At 44.3% G+C, this 16,284-nt stretch overlaps 3 protein-coding genes across 5 annotated transcripts in view; 1 reads left to right on the forward strand and 2 right to left on the reverse strand.

Annotated features, from left to right (window-relative positions):
• Window positions 1-16,284, forward strand: part of LOC141121984 (uncharacterized) — a 583,368-nt gene that overhangs the window by 188,815 nt on the left and 378,269 nt on the right. The window lies entirely within an intron of this gene.
• The window catches only part of LOC141121964 (uncharacterized), a 145,127-nt gene that overhangs the window by 73,872 nt on the left and 54,971 nt on the right, over window positions 1-16,284 (reverse strand). Inside the window, exon 1 of one of the 3 annotated variants that reach the window (XM_073611739.1) lies at window positions 10,978-11,055. The exons of 1 other annotated variant lie outside the window; for it this stretch is intronic. The gene's annotated coding sequence lies outside the window, so the exon portion shown is untranslated. Of the gene's footprint in view, window positions 1-10,977; window positions 11,056-16,284 lie in introns of those variants that run through there. One more of the 3 variants, XM_073611741.1, reaches the window with a different exon arrangement.
• LOC141121987 (uncharacterized) overlaps window positions 3,394-16,284 on the reverse strand; it is a 481,910-nt gene continuing 469,019 nt past the window's right edge. The window contains exon 15 of the mRNA XM_073611772.1: window positions 3,394-5,403. Within this exon, the coding sequence (XP_073467873.1) occupies window positions 4,467-5,403 (937 nt within the window). The 3' untranslated portion in view covers window positions 3,394-4,466. The remainder of the gene's footprint in view (window positions 5,404-16,284) is intronic.

Here is a 16,284-nt window from a genome sequence, read left to right on the forward strand (position 1 = left end):
TCTGTGGGCGGGCTAGACCCACGAGAGTCACAGCTCTCCTGCGACTGACTTTCCTTTCACCTTTTGTGAGTGTAAAACCAAGGTATTCAACAGTTTCTTGACACCACTAAAGTTTCTTTTTGGAAACTTTATGACCATTATCTGCCAACCAATGTAGCAGATCTAGACCATCCTCCTTGCAGGCTACATGGCTTGGGATACATAACAATAAATCATCAACATATTGGAGTAGGACAGAACCATGACGGGGAGTCCAGGAGCACAACTGAGTAGACTACAGGGGAGTCCACATAACCCTGGGGCATTCTACACCATGTCATTTAGAGATTTCGAAAACAAAAAGCGAGGGTGGTCTGTGTCTCTTCGTCCACAGGAACGGAAAAAAAAATGCATTTGTAAGGTCAATAACAGAAAAATATTCTGCATCGGATGGTATGGAGGTAAGGAGGGATGGCACATCAGGCACTATAGGAGCTATGGGGACAATTAAATTGTTAACGGCCCTAAGATCTTGTACAAATCTATAGGAGCCATCTGGCTTCTTTACAGGATTTATGGGTGTGTTCCATTTACATCCAGTAATTTCCTTCACTATCCCTTTTTTCAGAAAGTCTTCTATAATGGGAACAATCCCCTCTTCTTTTCTTTAGAAAGAGGATATTGTTTATGATAGATTGGTTGGGCCCCAGGTTTTATTGTGGCTTTGTAGGGGGTACATAAGATGAGCCCAACATCTAGGTTATTTATAGACCAGACTTTATGATTGGGACCAGGTAGGTCACCATCATCAGGTTCTGAAAAGAAAAATTGCCTTTGGATGGAAATCTTTTTAGAATGTACTATAACTCCTCCTTCCTCTGTCCCTGTCTCTATTCTTCTGCGCACCGCTTCCCAAGTAGGGCTGCTGTTGTGGCAGTCCTCCTTGGAAGTGTGTACCTGGACCCTTCGGTATGTCAAAACATCCTGCTGCATCCTTCTCTGTGACTGCTTTCTGGAATTCCAGTATGGTCTTTGTAGGCCAATCAGAAATCACTTGCTTAACCAATAAACCATGTTGTGGTTTTAGGTTACTAATAAAATTCTGAATCATTAAACTATGCATATCCGGTAGTATTGATAATCCAGCATCCTGTGTCCACACATCCATAAACCTCTTCCAAAATTCTAAAACACTTTCCCCTGACTTTTGTTTACAAGCTATGGCAGTAGGGAGAGAAGTTTTATTTTTAAAAGCACTATTTAACTCTGCTTCTAATTGAGTTCACATGGTAGTTCTCCCTCCTTCAGTGTTTAATTTGTATGTATCAGCCCTTACTGCTTTTGGGTCTTCATTATCATTTATGGATGCTACTTTAGTCCAATCAAATGCAGATGTGTGTCCAATGACACCATCTACAATTAATTGCATATCTTCCTGTGTATAATTTTTTCTACAAGCCTTTTTCAAATAGGACAAAGTTGCAGAGGCAGACTGAGTTGGTTTTGGACAATGTTTAACATTGCGGTTGATATCCTCAATATCAATCACCCTTTTTAACATGTCATTTCCAATGGTCATGAAAGGATGGTATGGAGTTCCCTCTATCTCATCATCCTCCAGTCTCCTCTGTCTATTTGGTCGATTTCTTAGTTCCATTTGGCTACCCTGTGGTCATGCAAGTGGGGTATTCATGATAGCAGATCCTACAAGTGTTAATCCTCAGAGAAATGTATCTCTTACAGAGCTATCCACTTGTTCCTCCTGACCATAACCTTGTTTGGATCCAGGTGGAGAGGTAGTTGATGAGGAAACGGGGGAATCAGAACCTCCCGAAGCCCCGCCTTGAGGTGAGCCTCCAGGGGTTCTGTAGGACTGGGTCGTTTGACCTTCGCCTCTTGGAGAATGCTTCAGATCATATTCCTCTTTGGACATACAGGTCTTTGCTTTCTTCTTTTTCTTATTGTCTCTTTGGAACCAATAAGGTGCATATTTTAACCAATTTTCACCACCCTTTCTCGTGTATTCCATATCCCACTGTGGGTCTCCCTCAAACCATGGAAAGGCTTTCTTGTCTCCAAGACATAAACCCTTTACCATATCCATATGGAACTCATCATTTGCACCATCTCTGGGGAAAGGGTCTGTACTGACCAAAGCTTCTGTCCACCCCGCCAAATTAGAAACCCAAGGATTTATAAACTCATAGTCAGTATCACAAACCCTGGCTACATAATCTTTACAATTTTCTCCGGGTTTAGGGTATGAGGGAGGTTCTTTACTATGTTCTTGACCCATATTAAAACTGATAGTGAGAATATGTCTGTCTTACCTTACAGACCTCCTGACAATGAGAGTATGTCTGTCTTACCTTACAGATCTCCTTCTCCCATACAAACAAATTATCTTATACTTCTAATATTTCTTATACTTTATGCAAAAGAAAGAAAAGCAAAAGTAGGTTGGGTCACTGAAGTATAATCCTCATTAACTATTTCAGCTCCTTTCCAAAAGGACTGTACAGTACTGTATTCAAAGAGGTACTTTTCAAGGTGGATTTTCCCAAAAAATCCCCTATACACCAAGGCTTGGTTCGTTGCCCTCTTCTATATAAATTTAGTTTGAGATGAAATTTAAATCAGAGCTAAGGCAAAAACAAAGTCTGTCTAAAAGACAAAGGATCCTTCTTATCAAAGGTAATTATTTCATCCCACCACTGCCACCATCTGAAGTGGGAACAGGTAATATAACCACCCAGGTGTATTCTTAGGTAATGTAGGATAACCTTCAATGACCCATTCAGATCTGAGAGACACCCATTGAAAACACATGGAAACAGTTGCTAAGTGTTTCCACAGTTGTCTGGTTTATTGAGCACAAAATACATGGTATTTATGCAGATTTGAAAGGAAAACGGTAGGGGCTAGGAGGGAATATAACACAAGTCATTTCTAGCAAACATCTGTTTCCATTCTGAAAATGCATATTCTCAATAACGTATTTTACAGTTAGGACAGGAAACTTATTCTTAGACTCTGCCTTAAACCACAAGATAAAGTCTCTTGTAGGTGAGAAACAGATGTTTGCCTACAGATAAAGATATACTGTAGCCTGTGTCTTAAAGAAACAGGAAGCTTGTTCCTGGAAATGGCTTAACCACAAAAAACTGTCAAACTTTTAATTCTATGTAAAACAGAGATGAGTCTTGCTACAAACTCATATATACATATTTAGCAAAACATAGGGAAATCTAGAAAGAATTGTTTTATACATTCTCTTACAGACATCATATGACATCCAGAAGAATAAGCCGCTCGGGCGCACGGAGATCGGTTATCGGATTTCCTTTATTCATGCTGACAAGGTACGAGCAGAGGAGAGCCAATCAGCGGATCTCCTGACAGGAGGGGGGATCTGCACTGATATTCAGCATTGATTATCAGAGCAGGGCCATCAGCGATGATCACCAGTGATGCCAATCAGTGCCAACCAGGTAGCCCGTCAGTACCTCCTCATTAGTGCCACCCATCAGTGCTGCATATTAGTGCCTCCTCATCAGTGCCCATCAGTGAAGGAGAAAACTTATTTATTTACAATTTTTTATAACAGAAACAAAGAAAAACCTTTTTTTCCTGAATTTTCTATCTTTATTTTATTTGTAGCACAAAATATAAAAAATGATGATGAAAATGGTCATGGTGATGAAAATTGTGATGATCAAATACCACCAAAAGAAATCTCTATTTGTGGGAAAAAAAGATAAAAATTTCATTTGGGTACAGTGTTACATGACCACACAATTGTCATTCAAAGTGTGACAGCACTCAAAGCTGAAAATTGTCCTGGGCAGGAAGGGGGTGAAAGTGGTTAAACAAAAATACCCCACAAAACCAGCTCTGGCAGTGAAAGGGTTAAAGGAAACGTTCACCTTCGGGAAGATGTTACATGTTCCTGTTGCTGCAGCCGCTCATCGATCAGAGCCCTCTGTGTGACAGCAGTGTGGGGAGAAGTTCCCCGTACCGGCTGTCACTTTATGAAAAGAGCGTGGCTGTGCCATTCATTAACAGAGTTCTGTTCTTTGCCGATGTCGGCTTGTAGTTTTCAATGAACTCCCACACCGCTGCTGAGCTCTCTGGTAGATGAGGAGCAAGGAGTTTGTCATAAGAGACGAGGAGATTGTCATAAGGGACAAGGAGATTGTCATAAGGGACAAGGAGATTGGGACCCCGATTTAGACCCGCAGACAAGTCTTTTTTTTTCAAAAAATGTCCACACGCCTGGAACTGTTTCTTACATGATGAAGATCAGCCATGGAGTATATCTGAGGTGTATATCAGGGTGTGCTTCTTCCCCACATGAGAGCTGTGATGTCCAGCAACATTCATATAGAAGACATTTCCCGCACTAAAGTCACTAATACATCTCAAGGGTTGTGTGGGATCCCTGATGTACAGGAAGACAGGACTTCAATGAGGAACAATTCCCTCACTCAGGACAGGAATACAGCTTCTCCCGTGTGAGATCTCTGATGTGTAGAAAGATGGGACTTCTGTGAAAAACATTTCCCACACTCAGGACAGGAATACGGCTTCTCCCCTGTGTGAGATCTCTGATGTGTGGAAAGACTGGCCTTCTGTGAAAAACATTTAACACACTCAGGACAGGAGTACGGCTTCTCCCCCGTGTGAGTTCTCTGATGTGTGTAAAGATATGACTTCACTGAAAAACATTTTCCGCACTCAAGACAGGAATATGGCTTTTCCCCCGTGTGAGATCGCTGGTGTATGACAAGTTCTGATTTTTGTATAAAGCATTTCCCGCACTCAGGACAGGAATGCGGCTTCTCCCCCGTGTGAGATCTCTGATGTTTGTAAAGATCGGACTTCAGTGAAAAACATTTCCCACACTCAGGACAGGAATACGGCTTCTCACCCGTGTGAGATCTCTGATGTGTGTAAAGATTGCACTTCAGTGAAAAACATTTCCCACAATCAGGACATAAATACGGCTTCTCACCCGTGTGAGATTTCTGATGTGTGTAAAGATTGGACTTCACTGAAAAACATTTCCCACACTCAGGACAGGAATACGGCTTCTCCCCCTTGTGAGATCTCTGATGTTTGTAAAGATATGACTTTGCTGAAAAACATTTCAGGCACTCTGAACAGGAATACGGCTTCTCACCTGTGTGAGATCTATGATGTATGACAAGGTCTGATTTTTGTATAAACCATTTCCCGCACTCAGGACAGGAATGTGGCTTCTCCCCCGTGTGGGATCTTTTATGCACATTAAAATGTGATTTAGAATGGAAACATTTCCCGCACTCAGGACAGGAATATGGTTTCTCCCCCGTGTGAGATCTTTTATGCACAATAACATAGTATTTAGAACGGAAACACTTCCCGCACTCAGTACAGGAAAAGCTCTTCTCTGTTGGTAGGACGGCACCGTCCCTCACAGTCTGAGGTTCCTCAGGATAAGAGGAATACGATGGTCCATCTACACTGTGTGGTGCCGGATGGACATTTGAGGTAGTCGGGTTTTCTCCTGGACTATACTGTGTGAGGTCCTCATCTTCTACTTTACAGTCTGGAGACAAAGTGAGACAATCCTCCTAGGTTTTCCTCATCTCCCGTCCATCTACTAAAATAGAAATAAAAAGATTATTACTAGACATGAGCAGATTGGTTCCCCTAAACCAGGACTCCGCCCACATCAGGCAGCTTTGTCTCTGAGGATCTTACAATTCCACCCTCAAGGTAACTAGTAAATGGGTCCTCTGATCATCTACCAGTTCATTTCTTTATTCATGGACCTTAGTCAGAGAGTGAGGAAACAATGAGAACTGTCTTTTATAGGAGTGATAGTGATGAGGGGATTATAGGACGAGTTTCCCCACCCAGGCATGGGGCAGAAGATCCAAGGTACGTACATGGGTTGAGTAACGCCTATGTTGAAAATGAAAATTTTGCTGGCAGCTGAACCCCAGAATCTCCATAAATCCAGTCTAGATACATTAACTGTGTTTGCAGCACAGAGAAGGAAGATTATCCGAGAGAAATACAGGAATACAGGACGGGGAACACAGCTCAGGAAAGTGACCAGGGGATTACAAAAACAGCAGAAAGAGGGCGCCTGGGTCAGTGTGATAGTAAAAGCAAGTAACGCTTTATTCAGATACACTTCCATAAAATTATCTTGCAATCTGCACACAGGGTGGATATGGATCACCAATCAAGCAGTCACAAGGGTAAAAAGTTTAGCCTGAAGAAGGAGGCGGCGCCTCGTAAATGCGTTGCGGCCCGTCCCGTCCTGAATTGGTCTCTTGCTAGCTCTGTGAGAGCGGGTGTGAGAGCTGGAGATGCTGCTGGTTATACACCTCCATATGGCAGGTCTTTTATGGAAGTGTATCTGAATAAAGTGTTACTTGCTTTTACTATCACACTGACCCAGGCGCCCTCTTTCTGCTGTTTTTATTTGTCTGAGGGAACTCCCATTTCCTGCTGAGGTGCTGCCGGTGACTGTGTGTGCAATCCCCATCCACCTGTGGATCCATCCATCCTGTGGACTTCTCCTTGATATCCCTTACTACTATGGACTGTATGGACTAATTCTTATTAATTCATTTTGGGTATATATTGTTGTCCCCCCCCCTGTTATTGATCCCTTATGATCCACCTTATAGCTGCCAGTGAGCGCTGACTGACACACTACCTGACAGTTCTGTATGATATATTGCAGGGTATTAAAGGCTGATATCACTCAGTCCCCGCCCTACTCTGGACCAATCAGTGAGCAGTATGGGTGGAGGAATGTATTTAGTGTTAATGACCCACCTGTGCTGATCTCTGTTGGAGTGTCCTCCTCTATAAATGTCCCCGTTATTCCATCCTCCTCCATAGACTGCTGATCATCCCTCACATACCTCTCTTCTTCTTCTGATTTAACCTCAAATTCTATATCGATTGGATCTCCACTCTAAATCAAGACAATGAGAGAGAATATCATCTGTAAGATATAAGCATACATAAAAAATCCTCCATAAGTCCATGTCCTAGATCAGGGGACTCCAAATTTTAAAAGCAAGGGGCCAGTTTTTTGTCCTTCAGACTTTAGGGGGGCCGAACTGTGGCCAGTAGCAGTGGAAATTGTCCTGGCATCAGTGGGCATAAACATCTCCATATTTGGTATTAGTGGGAGGAATAGTGCCCCATCGTTGGCACCTTTAGAAGAAATGGTGCCCCATTATTGGTGTCAGTGAGAGAAATGGTGCCCCATCCTTGGTGTCAGTTGGCAGAATAGCGTCTCATATCAGTGAGAGGAATAGTGTCCCAAGGGCCAGATAAAGGCAAGCGAAGGGCCACATCTGTCCGCAGTTTGGAGACCACTGTTCTAGATGCTCCATCCAACCAACCTTGTAACAGTGAGGGGTGGTGTGATTCTTCTGTGTGTAATCCCGGGAATACAGAGGACATGGACATCTCTCTGGTGGGTTACCGGTATTAGATCGCTCCATCATATCCTTGTGTCCTTCTGAAAACTCCCCCATCACTCCATACTCCTCATCCTCCTCTTTATACTCTTCTTTACCATCAATATTATCATCCCCGAGGTTTCCACTCTGAATATATAATAAAACATTCATTGTAACAAACATGCTGTGTATAAATCAGAACTACCAATAATTGTCAATCATCTACCTGATCATTTATGTTTTTTGTTTTTGTTCCCTTTAGTCAGACAAATACTGATTCAATTCAGGGCTAAAGCTTTGTTTTTGGTTTTGTTTTCCTTTAGTCATACTTATACTGATACAATTCAGGGCTAAAGTCTTTACATTTCACACTCTTTTGCATATTAATTAATTCAGTGAAAAAGTTAGTGTGTATTTTGTTACCGTCCTTGCTAAATATTGATCCAATTTATAGCAACTAATATCTGCCCCTGCTTCCCCCTCTCAACTCCTCTGTTTTTTTCTTTTTTCTTTTCTCCTCCCTTATTTATTATTTTCTCTTCACTTACCGATCATTTTTCATTACTGGCTCATACACTTTTATCCTACTACTCCCTGAGCGCAGTTGGTATTGGGGTTGATCGAGTCTATTTCCGGGGGTTGCGATGCGCCCAGTTCTTGACCATGTTCCCCACGCCCCGCATGCGGCGCCGTGTGCCGCCGCTCTGCGGGATTCTGGTGGTTTACCATCCCTGGGCCTTTGCGCTGCGTGGTTGGGAGGCGGCCGCAATCGTGTCTGGGCTGTCTGTCCCTCCCCGTTGCGTAATTACGCCCGCACATGACGTTGGCGGGCGCACGCCCCCGGCCCGCGGCATTTAACGGCGGCCTCGGGCCGGGTGCATGTAGGTTTCGCTACGGATGTGTGGCAATTGGCCTGGCCCGGCTCTTTCACCACACAGGTAACTTTGTTGCACACCTCCACCTTGGTCTACTGGCCTCTTAGCTGCACACACTCTCTCTCACTCTCACTACATACTTCTTTTTCCCTTCCTTGTCTTCTTCTGGCTCTGGTCTACACTTACATCCATTCACCCTTTGCTTTCCCACTATGTTGTCACCCTTTCTATTTACTTACAATAATTCACGTTTGTCTCATGTTCACACACCCATTCTATTTTCTTCACAGTCATCTCAGGGTTTTGTGGCCTTGTTGTTTGTCCCTGCCTGGCGGCCCCTATGGGTACCTTGGTCATTTTGGTGGCTGTGGCCGACGGTTTCCTGGGGCGAGCTTTCTGCCTCAACCCCGGGGGAGACTTTGTAGACCCAGACCAATGCTGCACTCTAGGATTCAGGTTACCATATACCAAGACACTGTTCGTGAGTATGATTGCAAATTTGAATTCTTTTGCATCTTTCCCCTATATATCTGTCCACATATTAATACATGTTTCATTGTTTCAATGCAGCTTAAATTGCATCGGACTCCTGATGATTGGTTATAAGCCAAGAAACGCGTTGAGTTAATAACTATGGATGCACATATTCATCTAATATACAATGTATTTTCTCCTGTAACTGTACAACCAGTGTCTATATTACGCCTGTCAATATACTGTCTATAACATGCCGAAATGTTGCCTATGATGTTTTTATTCATGACTGTATTTGGTTCTAGGATCTATGTAATTAAACTTTTATACCATTATTACTTTGTTTATTCTTTGTGGACACAACTTTGTGTAGGACCTACCCCAGATATCGTATTCCAGCACATACTACTCAGTTGACACTTTCACCAACATGCCTCACGCAAAGTCCTGCCTTTCTCCTCTATCTTTATTTGTTATCTACCTGATGATGGTGAGGGATGGTGTGATCTTCCTGTGTGGAATCCCGGGAATACAGAGGACGGGGACATCTCTCTGGTGGGTTTCTGTAGCTGGATGTCTCCACCATGGTGTCCTGGTACAGATCTTTGTGTTCTTTTAGAGACTCTGACTCCTCCATCACCCCATCCTTATCATCCTCCTCTTTTATCTCTTCTTTTACTTCAACTTTAGGATCTCTCAGGTTTCCACTCTGAATATATAATAAAAATGACATTAATGGTAACAATGCAGATAATGTACAGATCCTAATGATACTATCAGTGATTGTTCCTCATCTACCTGATGATGGTGAGGGATGGTGTGACCTTCCTGTGTGGAATCCCGGGAATACAGAGGATGGGGACATCTCTCTGGTGGGTTCCCATTACTGGATCCATCTGTAGGAAACACACACACTGACTGAATACATTGTTTCTATGTGTTTATCAGATGATGGGGGATCTAGGTGGACCCTCCGTACTGCTCTCTCCTTTACAATAAAGTCTCCTCTTACCCGGTGATGTGAGGGGCGGCTGAGTCTCTATCATGATGTCCTTCCCAGCTCTGATAACCTCTCCTGTCAGCAGCTTGATGATCTCTCTGGTGATTTCTAGAATCTTCTTATTTCTCTATTCTATCAGGGAGGGAGGTGGAGGCAATGTGATTATCATAAGATCTCCAGACTTCACAGGAGGAAAACTCTAGATTTGAACACATTATGTAAAATCAAATGACATTCCCAGAATCCTCCTCACCTCACCAATCAGGTCTCCATTTTTTATCAAAACCCCCCTGGGATATAATTTACCCAGACAGGGCCCCCCACTCTGTAGGTTAAAAGCATGTTGCAAGGAATTCTGGGACCAACAATCTTGCTTTGCTTGTGAAAGGGACATTGGGAGGAGGAGCCGTGAGGTCAGTGTGATGTCATAGGATTATCTGACACTGGATGAAGGGATTTTGGGAGGAGGAGCTGTGAGGTCAGGGGTATGTCATTGGAGTCTCTGACACTGGATGAAGTGACATTGGAAAGAGGAGTTGTGAGGTCAGTGTGATGTCATAATATTCTGTGACTCGGATTGGAATGAAATTGGGAGGAGGAGCTGTGAGGGGCGCTCTGTGAGGTTTCTGTACACAGAGTCATTTCTCCCGGGTGCGTCCCACCTCTCCCAAACTGAAAGATGAACTTTGTCTTTGGGCTTTGCCAGGACACATCATATTCCTGTGATCCCCGTGTACTTTACTGTACACGGACTTTACTGACCACATTTTAGGATGAATATCTGAGACTGGGATCATTATGGGGAACTTAGTTTTCAGGACATTTACTACAAATTAAAAATGTTTTCCTATTTGAATCTTATAAAATAAAGACATACATATTTCAATCCCCGTAAATAACCCCCCCCCCCTCCCATCACTAATAAAAGTCATACAACCCGTTAGTATAGACTGATGAGGTGAGAAGGTGATTGGTGGGAAAGGTGACACATCTCCAAAATGAGGAGAATGTTCCGGCCCCACAAGTAGGGAGTAGGGGGTTATTTTACATTTCCACACTATATATGTGTGTATCATCATCTGCTGGAGATAAAAGACATCACAGTGACTATGGAGGAAGAGGACGGACATGACGGGGGGTTACTGGGTGTAAATAGAAAATAAGATCTTATTACCTCCTCTACTGCCACTTCCAGCAATGTCTTCTCTCTACTTCCTCCCGACTCACCTCTCACCCGGAACTTCCTGTCTGTACCTGACATCACTTCCTGTCTGTACCTGACATCACTTCCTGTATTCCATAGAGACTTCCTGTCTGGGCAGAAGTGAGATCCTCGTGGAGATCAAAGGAACTGCAGCCCTGAGAAGCATCTCGTAGTGTGAACACGGCCTTGTGATGTGTGTGTATGTACTGTATATCCTTATCCACTTGAGCCCCAGAAAAATTTACCCCCTTCCTGACCGAGCCATTTTTTGCGATACGGCACTCCTTCGCTTTAACCGACAATTGCGCGGTCGTGCGACGTTGTACTCAAACAAAATTGATGTCCTTTTTTCCCCACAAATAGGGATTTTTTTTGGTGGTATTTGATCACCTCTGCGATTTTTAGTTTTTGCGCTATAAACAAAAAAAGAGTGAAAATTTTGAAAAAAACACAATATTTTTAACTTTTTTGCTATAATAAATATCCCATTTTTTTTTAACCACTTACCGACCGCCTAACGCAGATATACTGCAGCAGAATGGCATGGGCAGGCAAAATCATGTACCTGGTATGTGATCTGCCTCCCGTGGGCAGGGGGGGCGCAGGGGAGAGATCCGAGGTGAGGGGGAGGCCACTCATTCGTGGCCACCCGCTCCCGATCAATCCCAACGAATGACAATCTGCCTCTGTAATGTAAACAGCGGCAGAGGAAGTGATGTCATCTCTCCTCGTGTCGGTCTTTTTCGTTCTGGTGCCGAGGAGAGAAGACATCCAAGTAAGTGCACCAACACTACACTTACAGTAGAACACTCTATGCACACTTTTCACCCCCCATCACCCCCCTGTACCCCCTGTCACAGTGATACCAATATCATTTTTTTTTTTTTTTACTGATTATTGCATTGGTGTCAGTTTGTGACAGTTATAAGTAGTAGGGCGTTAGTGTTAGCCCCCTTTAGGTCTAGGAAACCCCCTGAACCCCCCCTAATAAAGTTTTAACCCCTTGATCACCCGCCGTCACCAGTGTCACTAAGCGATCGTTTTTCTGATCGCTGTATTATTGTCACTGGTGACGCTAGTTAGGGAGGTAAGTATATAGGTTCGCCGTCAGCGTTTTATAGTGTCAGGGACCCCCATACACTACCTAATAAAAGTTTTAACCCCTTGATTGCCCCCTAGTTAACCCTTTCACCACTGATCACCGTATAACTGTTACGGGTGACTCTGGTTAGTTAGTTTGTTTTTTATAGTTTTAGGGCACCCGCCATTTATTACCTAATAAAGGTTTAGCCCCCTGATCGCCCGGCGGTGATATAAGTTAAGTTTTAGGGTCAGATAGGGTCTGCGTCGCCCCAGGCAGTGTCAGGTTAGTGCCAGTACCGCTAACACCCACGCACGCACCGTACACCTCCCTTAGTGGTATAGTATCTGAACGGATCAATATCTGATCCGATCAGATCTATACTAGTGTACCCAGCAGTTTAGGGTTCCCAAAAACGCATTGTTAGCGGGATCAGCCCAGATACCTGCTAGCACCTGCGTTTTGCCCCTCGGCCCAGCCCTGCCCAGCCCACCCAAGTGCAGTATCGATCGATCACTGTCACTTACAAAACACTAAACGCATAACTGCAGCGTTCGCAGTGTCAGGCCTGATCCCTGCGATCGCTAACAGTTTTTTTGGTAGCATTTTGATACAGTCGCTAACAGTCAGGAGCTTTTTAACCTGTGAGTCTCACTAGTGTACCAATAAATTTAGAGCCCAAAGTGGCAAATCGAAGGTACACTAGTGAAGAGGCCTACACGTTTCTGAGCATGACAGATAGTGAAGAGGAAGTCACTCATCTGTCAGATTCAGGCTCAGAATATGATCCTGTAGAGGACAGCGGCTCCATGACAGATAGCTCTGACGACGGAGTTGTGGTCCCTGCCAAGGTCAGACGTACCAGACCCCAATCTTCTTCTTCTGTCCTTGAAGTGCAAGAACCGCAGGTCCTTCATATGGAGCAGAGCAGTACTAGCGCTGCTATTCCTTCTGGTGAACTGGCAATCACCAGCGGCCTAGTACACCCTGGTCGTACATCCAGCACTGCAGTATCACGTGGTGACGTGGCGAGTCCCATAAGTGCAGTTCAAGCTGGCGAGGTGGCAAGCACAAGTAGTGTCCCGCTGCCACCAAGAAGACGAACACAGGCCCGTCGTGCCCATAGTGCCCTTCCTGCTGCATTCGCCAACCCTAATTGGGAACCCACCACTTCTGCAACACCCGTACTTCCCCATTCACTGGCCAACCCGGCATTCAGGTGGAAACAGTTGATTTTACGTCACTTGATTTTTATTCGCTGTTTTTCGCTGAAGATCTCTATAGATTTATTGTGGACCAAAGCAATTTATACGCTGGTCAACACATCGTCACTATTCCCCAGTCCTACCTTGCCAGAGATTGGAGACCAATTACAGTCTCCGAATTTAAGATCTTTCTGGGCCTTTCCCTCAACATGGGCATAACTAAAAAGAGTGAGTTGCTGTCATATTGGTCCACTGACCCAATTCACCATATGCCCGTGTTCTCTGCCTCCATGGCCAGGGCACGATACGAGCAGATTTTGCGGTTCATGTACTTCAATGACAATGAACACTGTCGTCCTCGTGAAGACCCTGAATACGATCGGCTCTACAAAATTCGGCCCCTCGTAAACCACTTCAACCAACGTTTTGCAGACTTGTTTACTCCCCATCAAGTTGTCTGCGTTGATGAGTCCCTGATTAAGTTTTCTGGCCGCTTTTCATTCAAACAGTTCCTTCCCAGCAAGCGTGCCAGATACGGGGTCAAGATGTATAAGCTCTGTGACAGGTCCACAGGCTATACATGTAGTTTTAGGGTTTACGAGGGAAAAGATAGTCACGTAGAGCCGACAAACTGCCCTGACTACATAGGAAGCGCTGGCAAGATTGTGTGGGACTTGGTGTCACCCTTATTTGGAAAGGGGTACCATTTGTACGTGGAAAATTATTACACGAGCGTGCCACTTTTTAGTCACCTTTTTGAACAGCAGATTGGAGCATGTGGCACTGCGCGACCTAATCACCGGGGCTTTCCACAGCGGCTTGTAGATTCCCGTCTTAGGCTGGGGGAGAGAGCCTGCTTGCAGTGTAATAATAATAAGAATGTTTTCGTTCCTAACTCCCTTCATGCAGACATGACGGTCCAAATTACTACGGCGACTGGTGTTGTGGAGAAACCCCTCTGTGTCCATGAATATAACCAAAATATGAGAGGGGTGGACCTCAACGACCAGTTGTTGGCGCCGTACCTAGTTGCTCGTAAGGCCAGACGCTGGTACAAGAAAGTGTCTGTTTATTTATTTCAATTGGCTTTGCTGAACGCTTATGTGCTATACAGAGCTTCAGGATGGACTATCGTCCGAGCCCTTCTGTTTCCAGACGGTGCTCCACCTCACCTTCCCCAACCAAATGCAGTAAGCCGGCTGCATGAGAGGCATTTTCTTTATGTCCTCCCGAATACCCCTACCCAACGAGCCCCTCAAAAAAGATGTTGTGTCTGCAGCAAGCGTGGATATAGGCGCTATTATTGTCCCTCCTGTCCTGGCAATCCTGGTCTTTGCATTGGTGAATGTTTTGAACGCTACCATACACTAGTTGAGTATTAGGGTACAGCTTTGCACAGACTAGGCACAGGGTCTCCTAAGATGTCATCGCATTTTTAGAGACCCGAACCTGGAACCGGTTACAGTTACAAAAGTTACAGTTACAAAAAAAGTGTAAAAAAAAAAAAAAAAACACAAAAAAATATATAAAATAAAAAAAAACAAAAATAGTTCTCGTTTTATTGTTCTCTCTCTAGTCTCTCTCCATTGTTCTGCTCTTTTTTATTGTATTCTATTCTGCAATGTTTTATTGTTATTATGTTGTATCATGTTTGCTTTATAGGTATGCAATTTTTTTATACTTTACTGTTTACTGTGTTTTATTGTTAACCATTTTTTGGTTTTCAGGTACGCCATTCAGCTGCAGAGCGGATTTATTTATCTAGACAGCAACAGCGTTTGCTCCCACGATACATAAAGCCGTGACTCCAGCGCTGTCGGAGGTGAGTTCACCACCACAGTTACATACTTCAGCATATATGCCGAAGCATGGGGGCAGCAGGGGAGGAGCAGCGATTTGCTCCTACCTTTTGCAGGTGGATGCCCCCATGCTTCGGAATATATATATTTTAGGCATAGGTTGCATTAAAAAATGTTTTATTTTTTACTATGTTTTGTTTGTATTTGCTTTGCAGGTATGGTAAGTCTTACTGTTATACTGTAATGTTACTTTGTTTTATTGTTAACCATCATTTGGTTAGTAGGTACGCCATTCAGTTGCAGTGCGGATTTATTTATCCTGACAGCAACAGCCTTTGCTCCCACGATACATAAAGCCGTGACTCCAGCACTGTAGGAGGTGATTTCACCACCACAGTTAAAAAAAAGAGCATATATGCCAAAGCATAGGGGCAGCAGGGGCGGAGGAGCGATTTGCTCCTACCTTTTGGGGCGGATGCCCCCATGCTTCGGCATATATAAACGGTGCACGTATGCCCATCATTAGAAGTGGGTGGATGAAGGGAGGTATTCTAATGGTGGGCATACCCACCGATCAATCTCTTTTTTTTGTTCAGCCCACAGGCAGCATGAGAAGTTTACAATATATGCCCAACAAGGACCAGCAACGTACTGGTATGTTGCAGGACTTCGAGTGGTTATACAAGAATGATGCCTGCAGGTTTAGGTATCATCTTGGTATCATTCTTTTCAGCCAGCGGTCGGCTTTCATGTAAAAGCAATCCTAGCGGCTAATTAGCCTCTAGACTGCTTTTACAAGCAGTGGGAGGGAATGTCCCCCCCCACCGTCTTCCATGTTTTTCTCTGGCTCTCCTGTCCCAACAGGGAACCTGAGAATGCAGCCGGTGATTCGGCCAGCTGACCAAGCTGATCAGAGACCAATATGGCTCCAAAAATCTCTATGGTGGGGATGAGCTTCATGTTCGAGTCAAACCCATGTTCGTCTCGAACATCGGCTGTTCGATCGTTCGCCGAATTGCGAACGATATGGGCCGTTCGCGCCAAATTCGTGTGTCGTGTCACGGCCCATAATTCACTGCGCCATCAGAGTGCATTGCTGGCTGATATTTGGCCAAGCATGCACTATGACCCGCATGCTTGGCCAATCACAGCCCTGTCGGTAGAGAGCGCTGTAATTGGCCAAAGCCAGAGT

The sequence above is a fragment of the Aquarana catesbeiana genome, unplaced genomic scaffold (genome assembly GCF_042186555.1).
Source record: "Aquarana catesbeiana isolate 2022-GZ unplaced genomic scaffold, ASM4218655v1 unanchor236, whole genome shotgun sequence".
Taxonomy (NCBI): domain Eukaryota; kingdom Metazoa; phylum Chordata; class Amphibia; order Anura; family Ranidae; genus Aquarana; species Aquarana catesbeiana.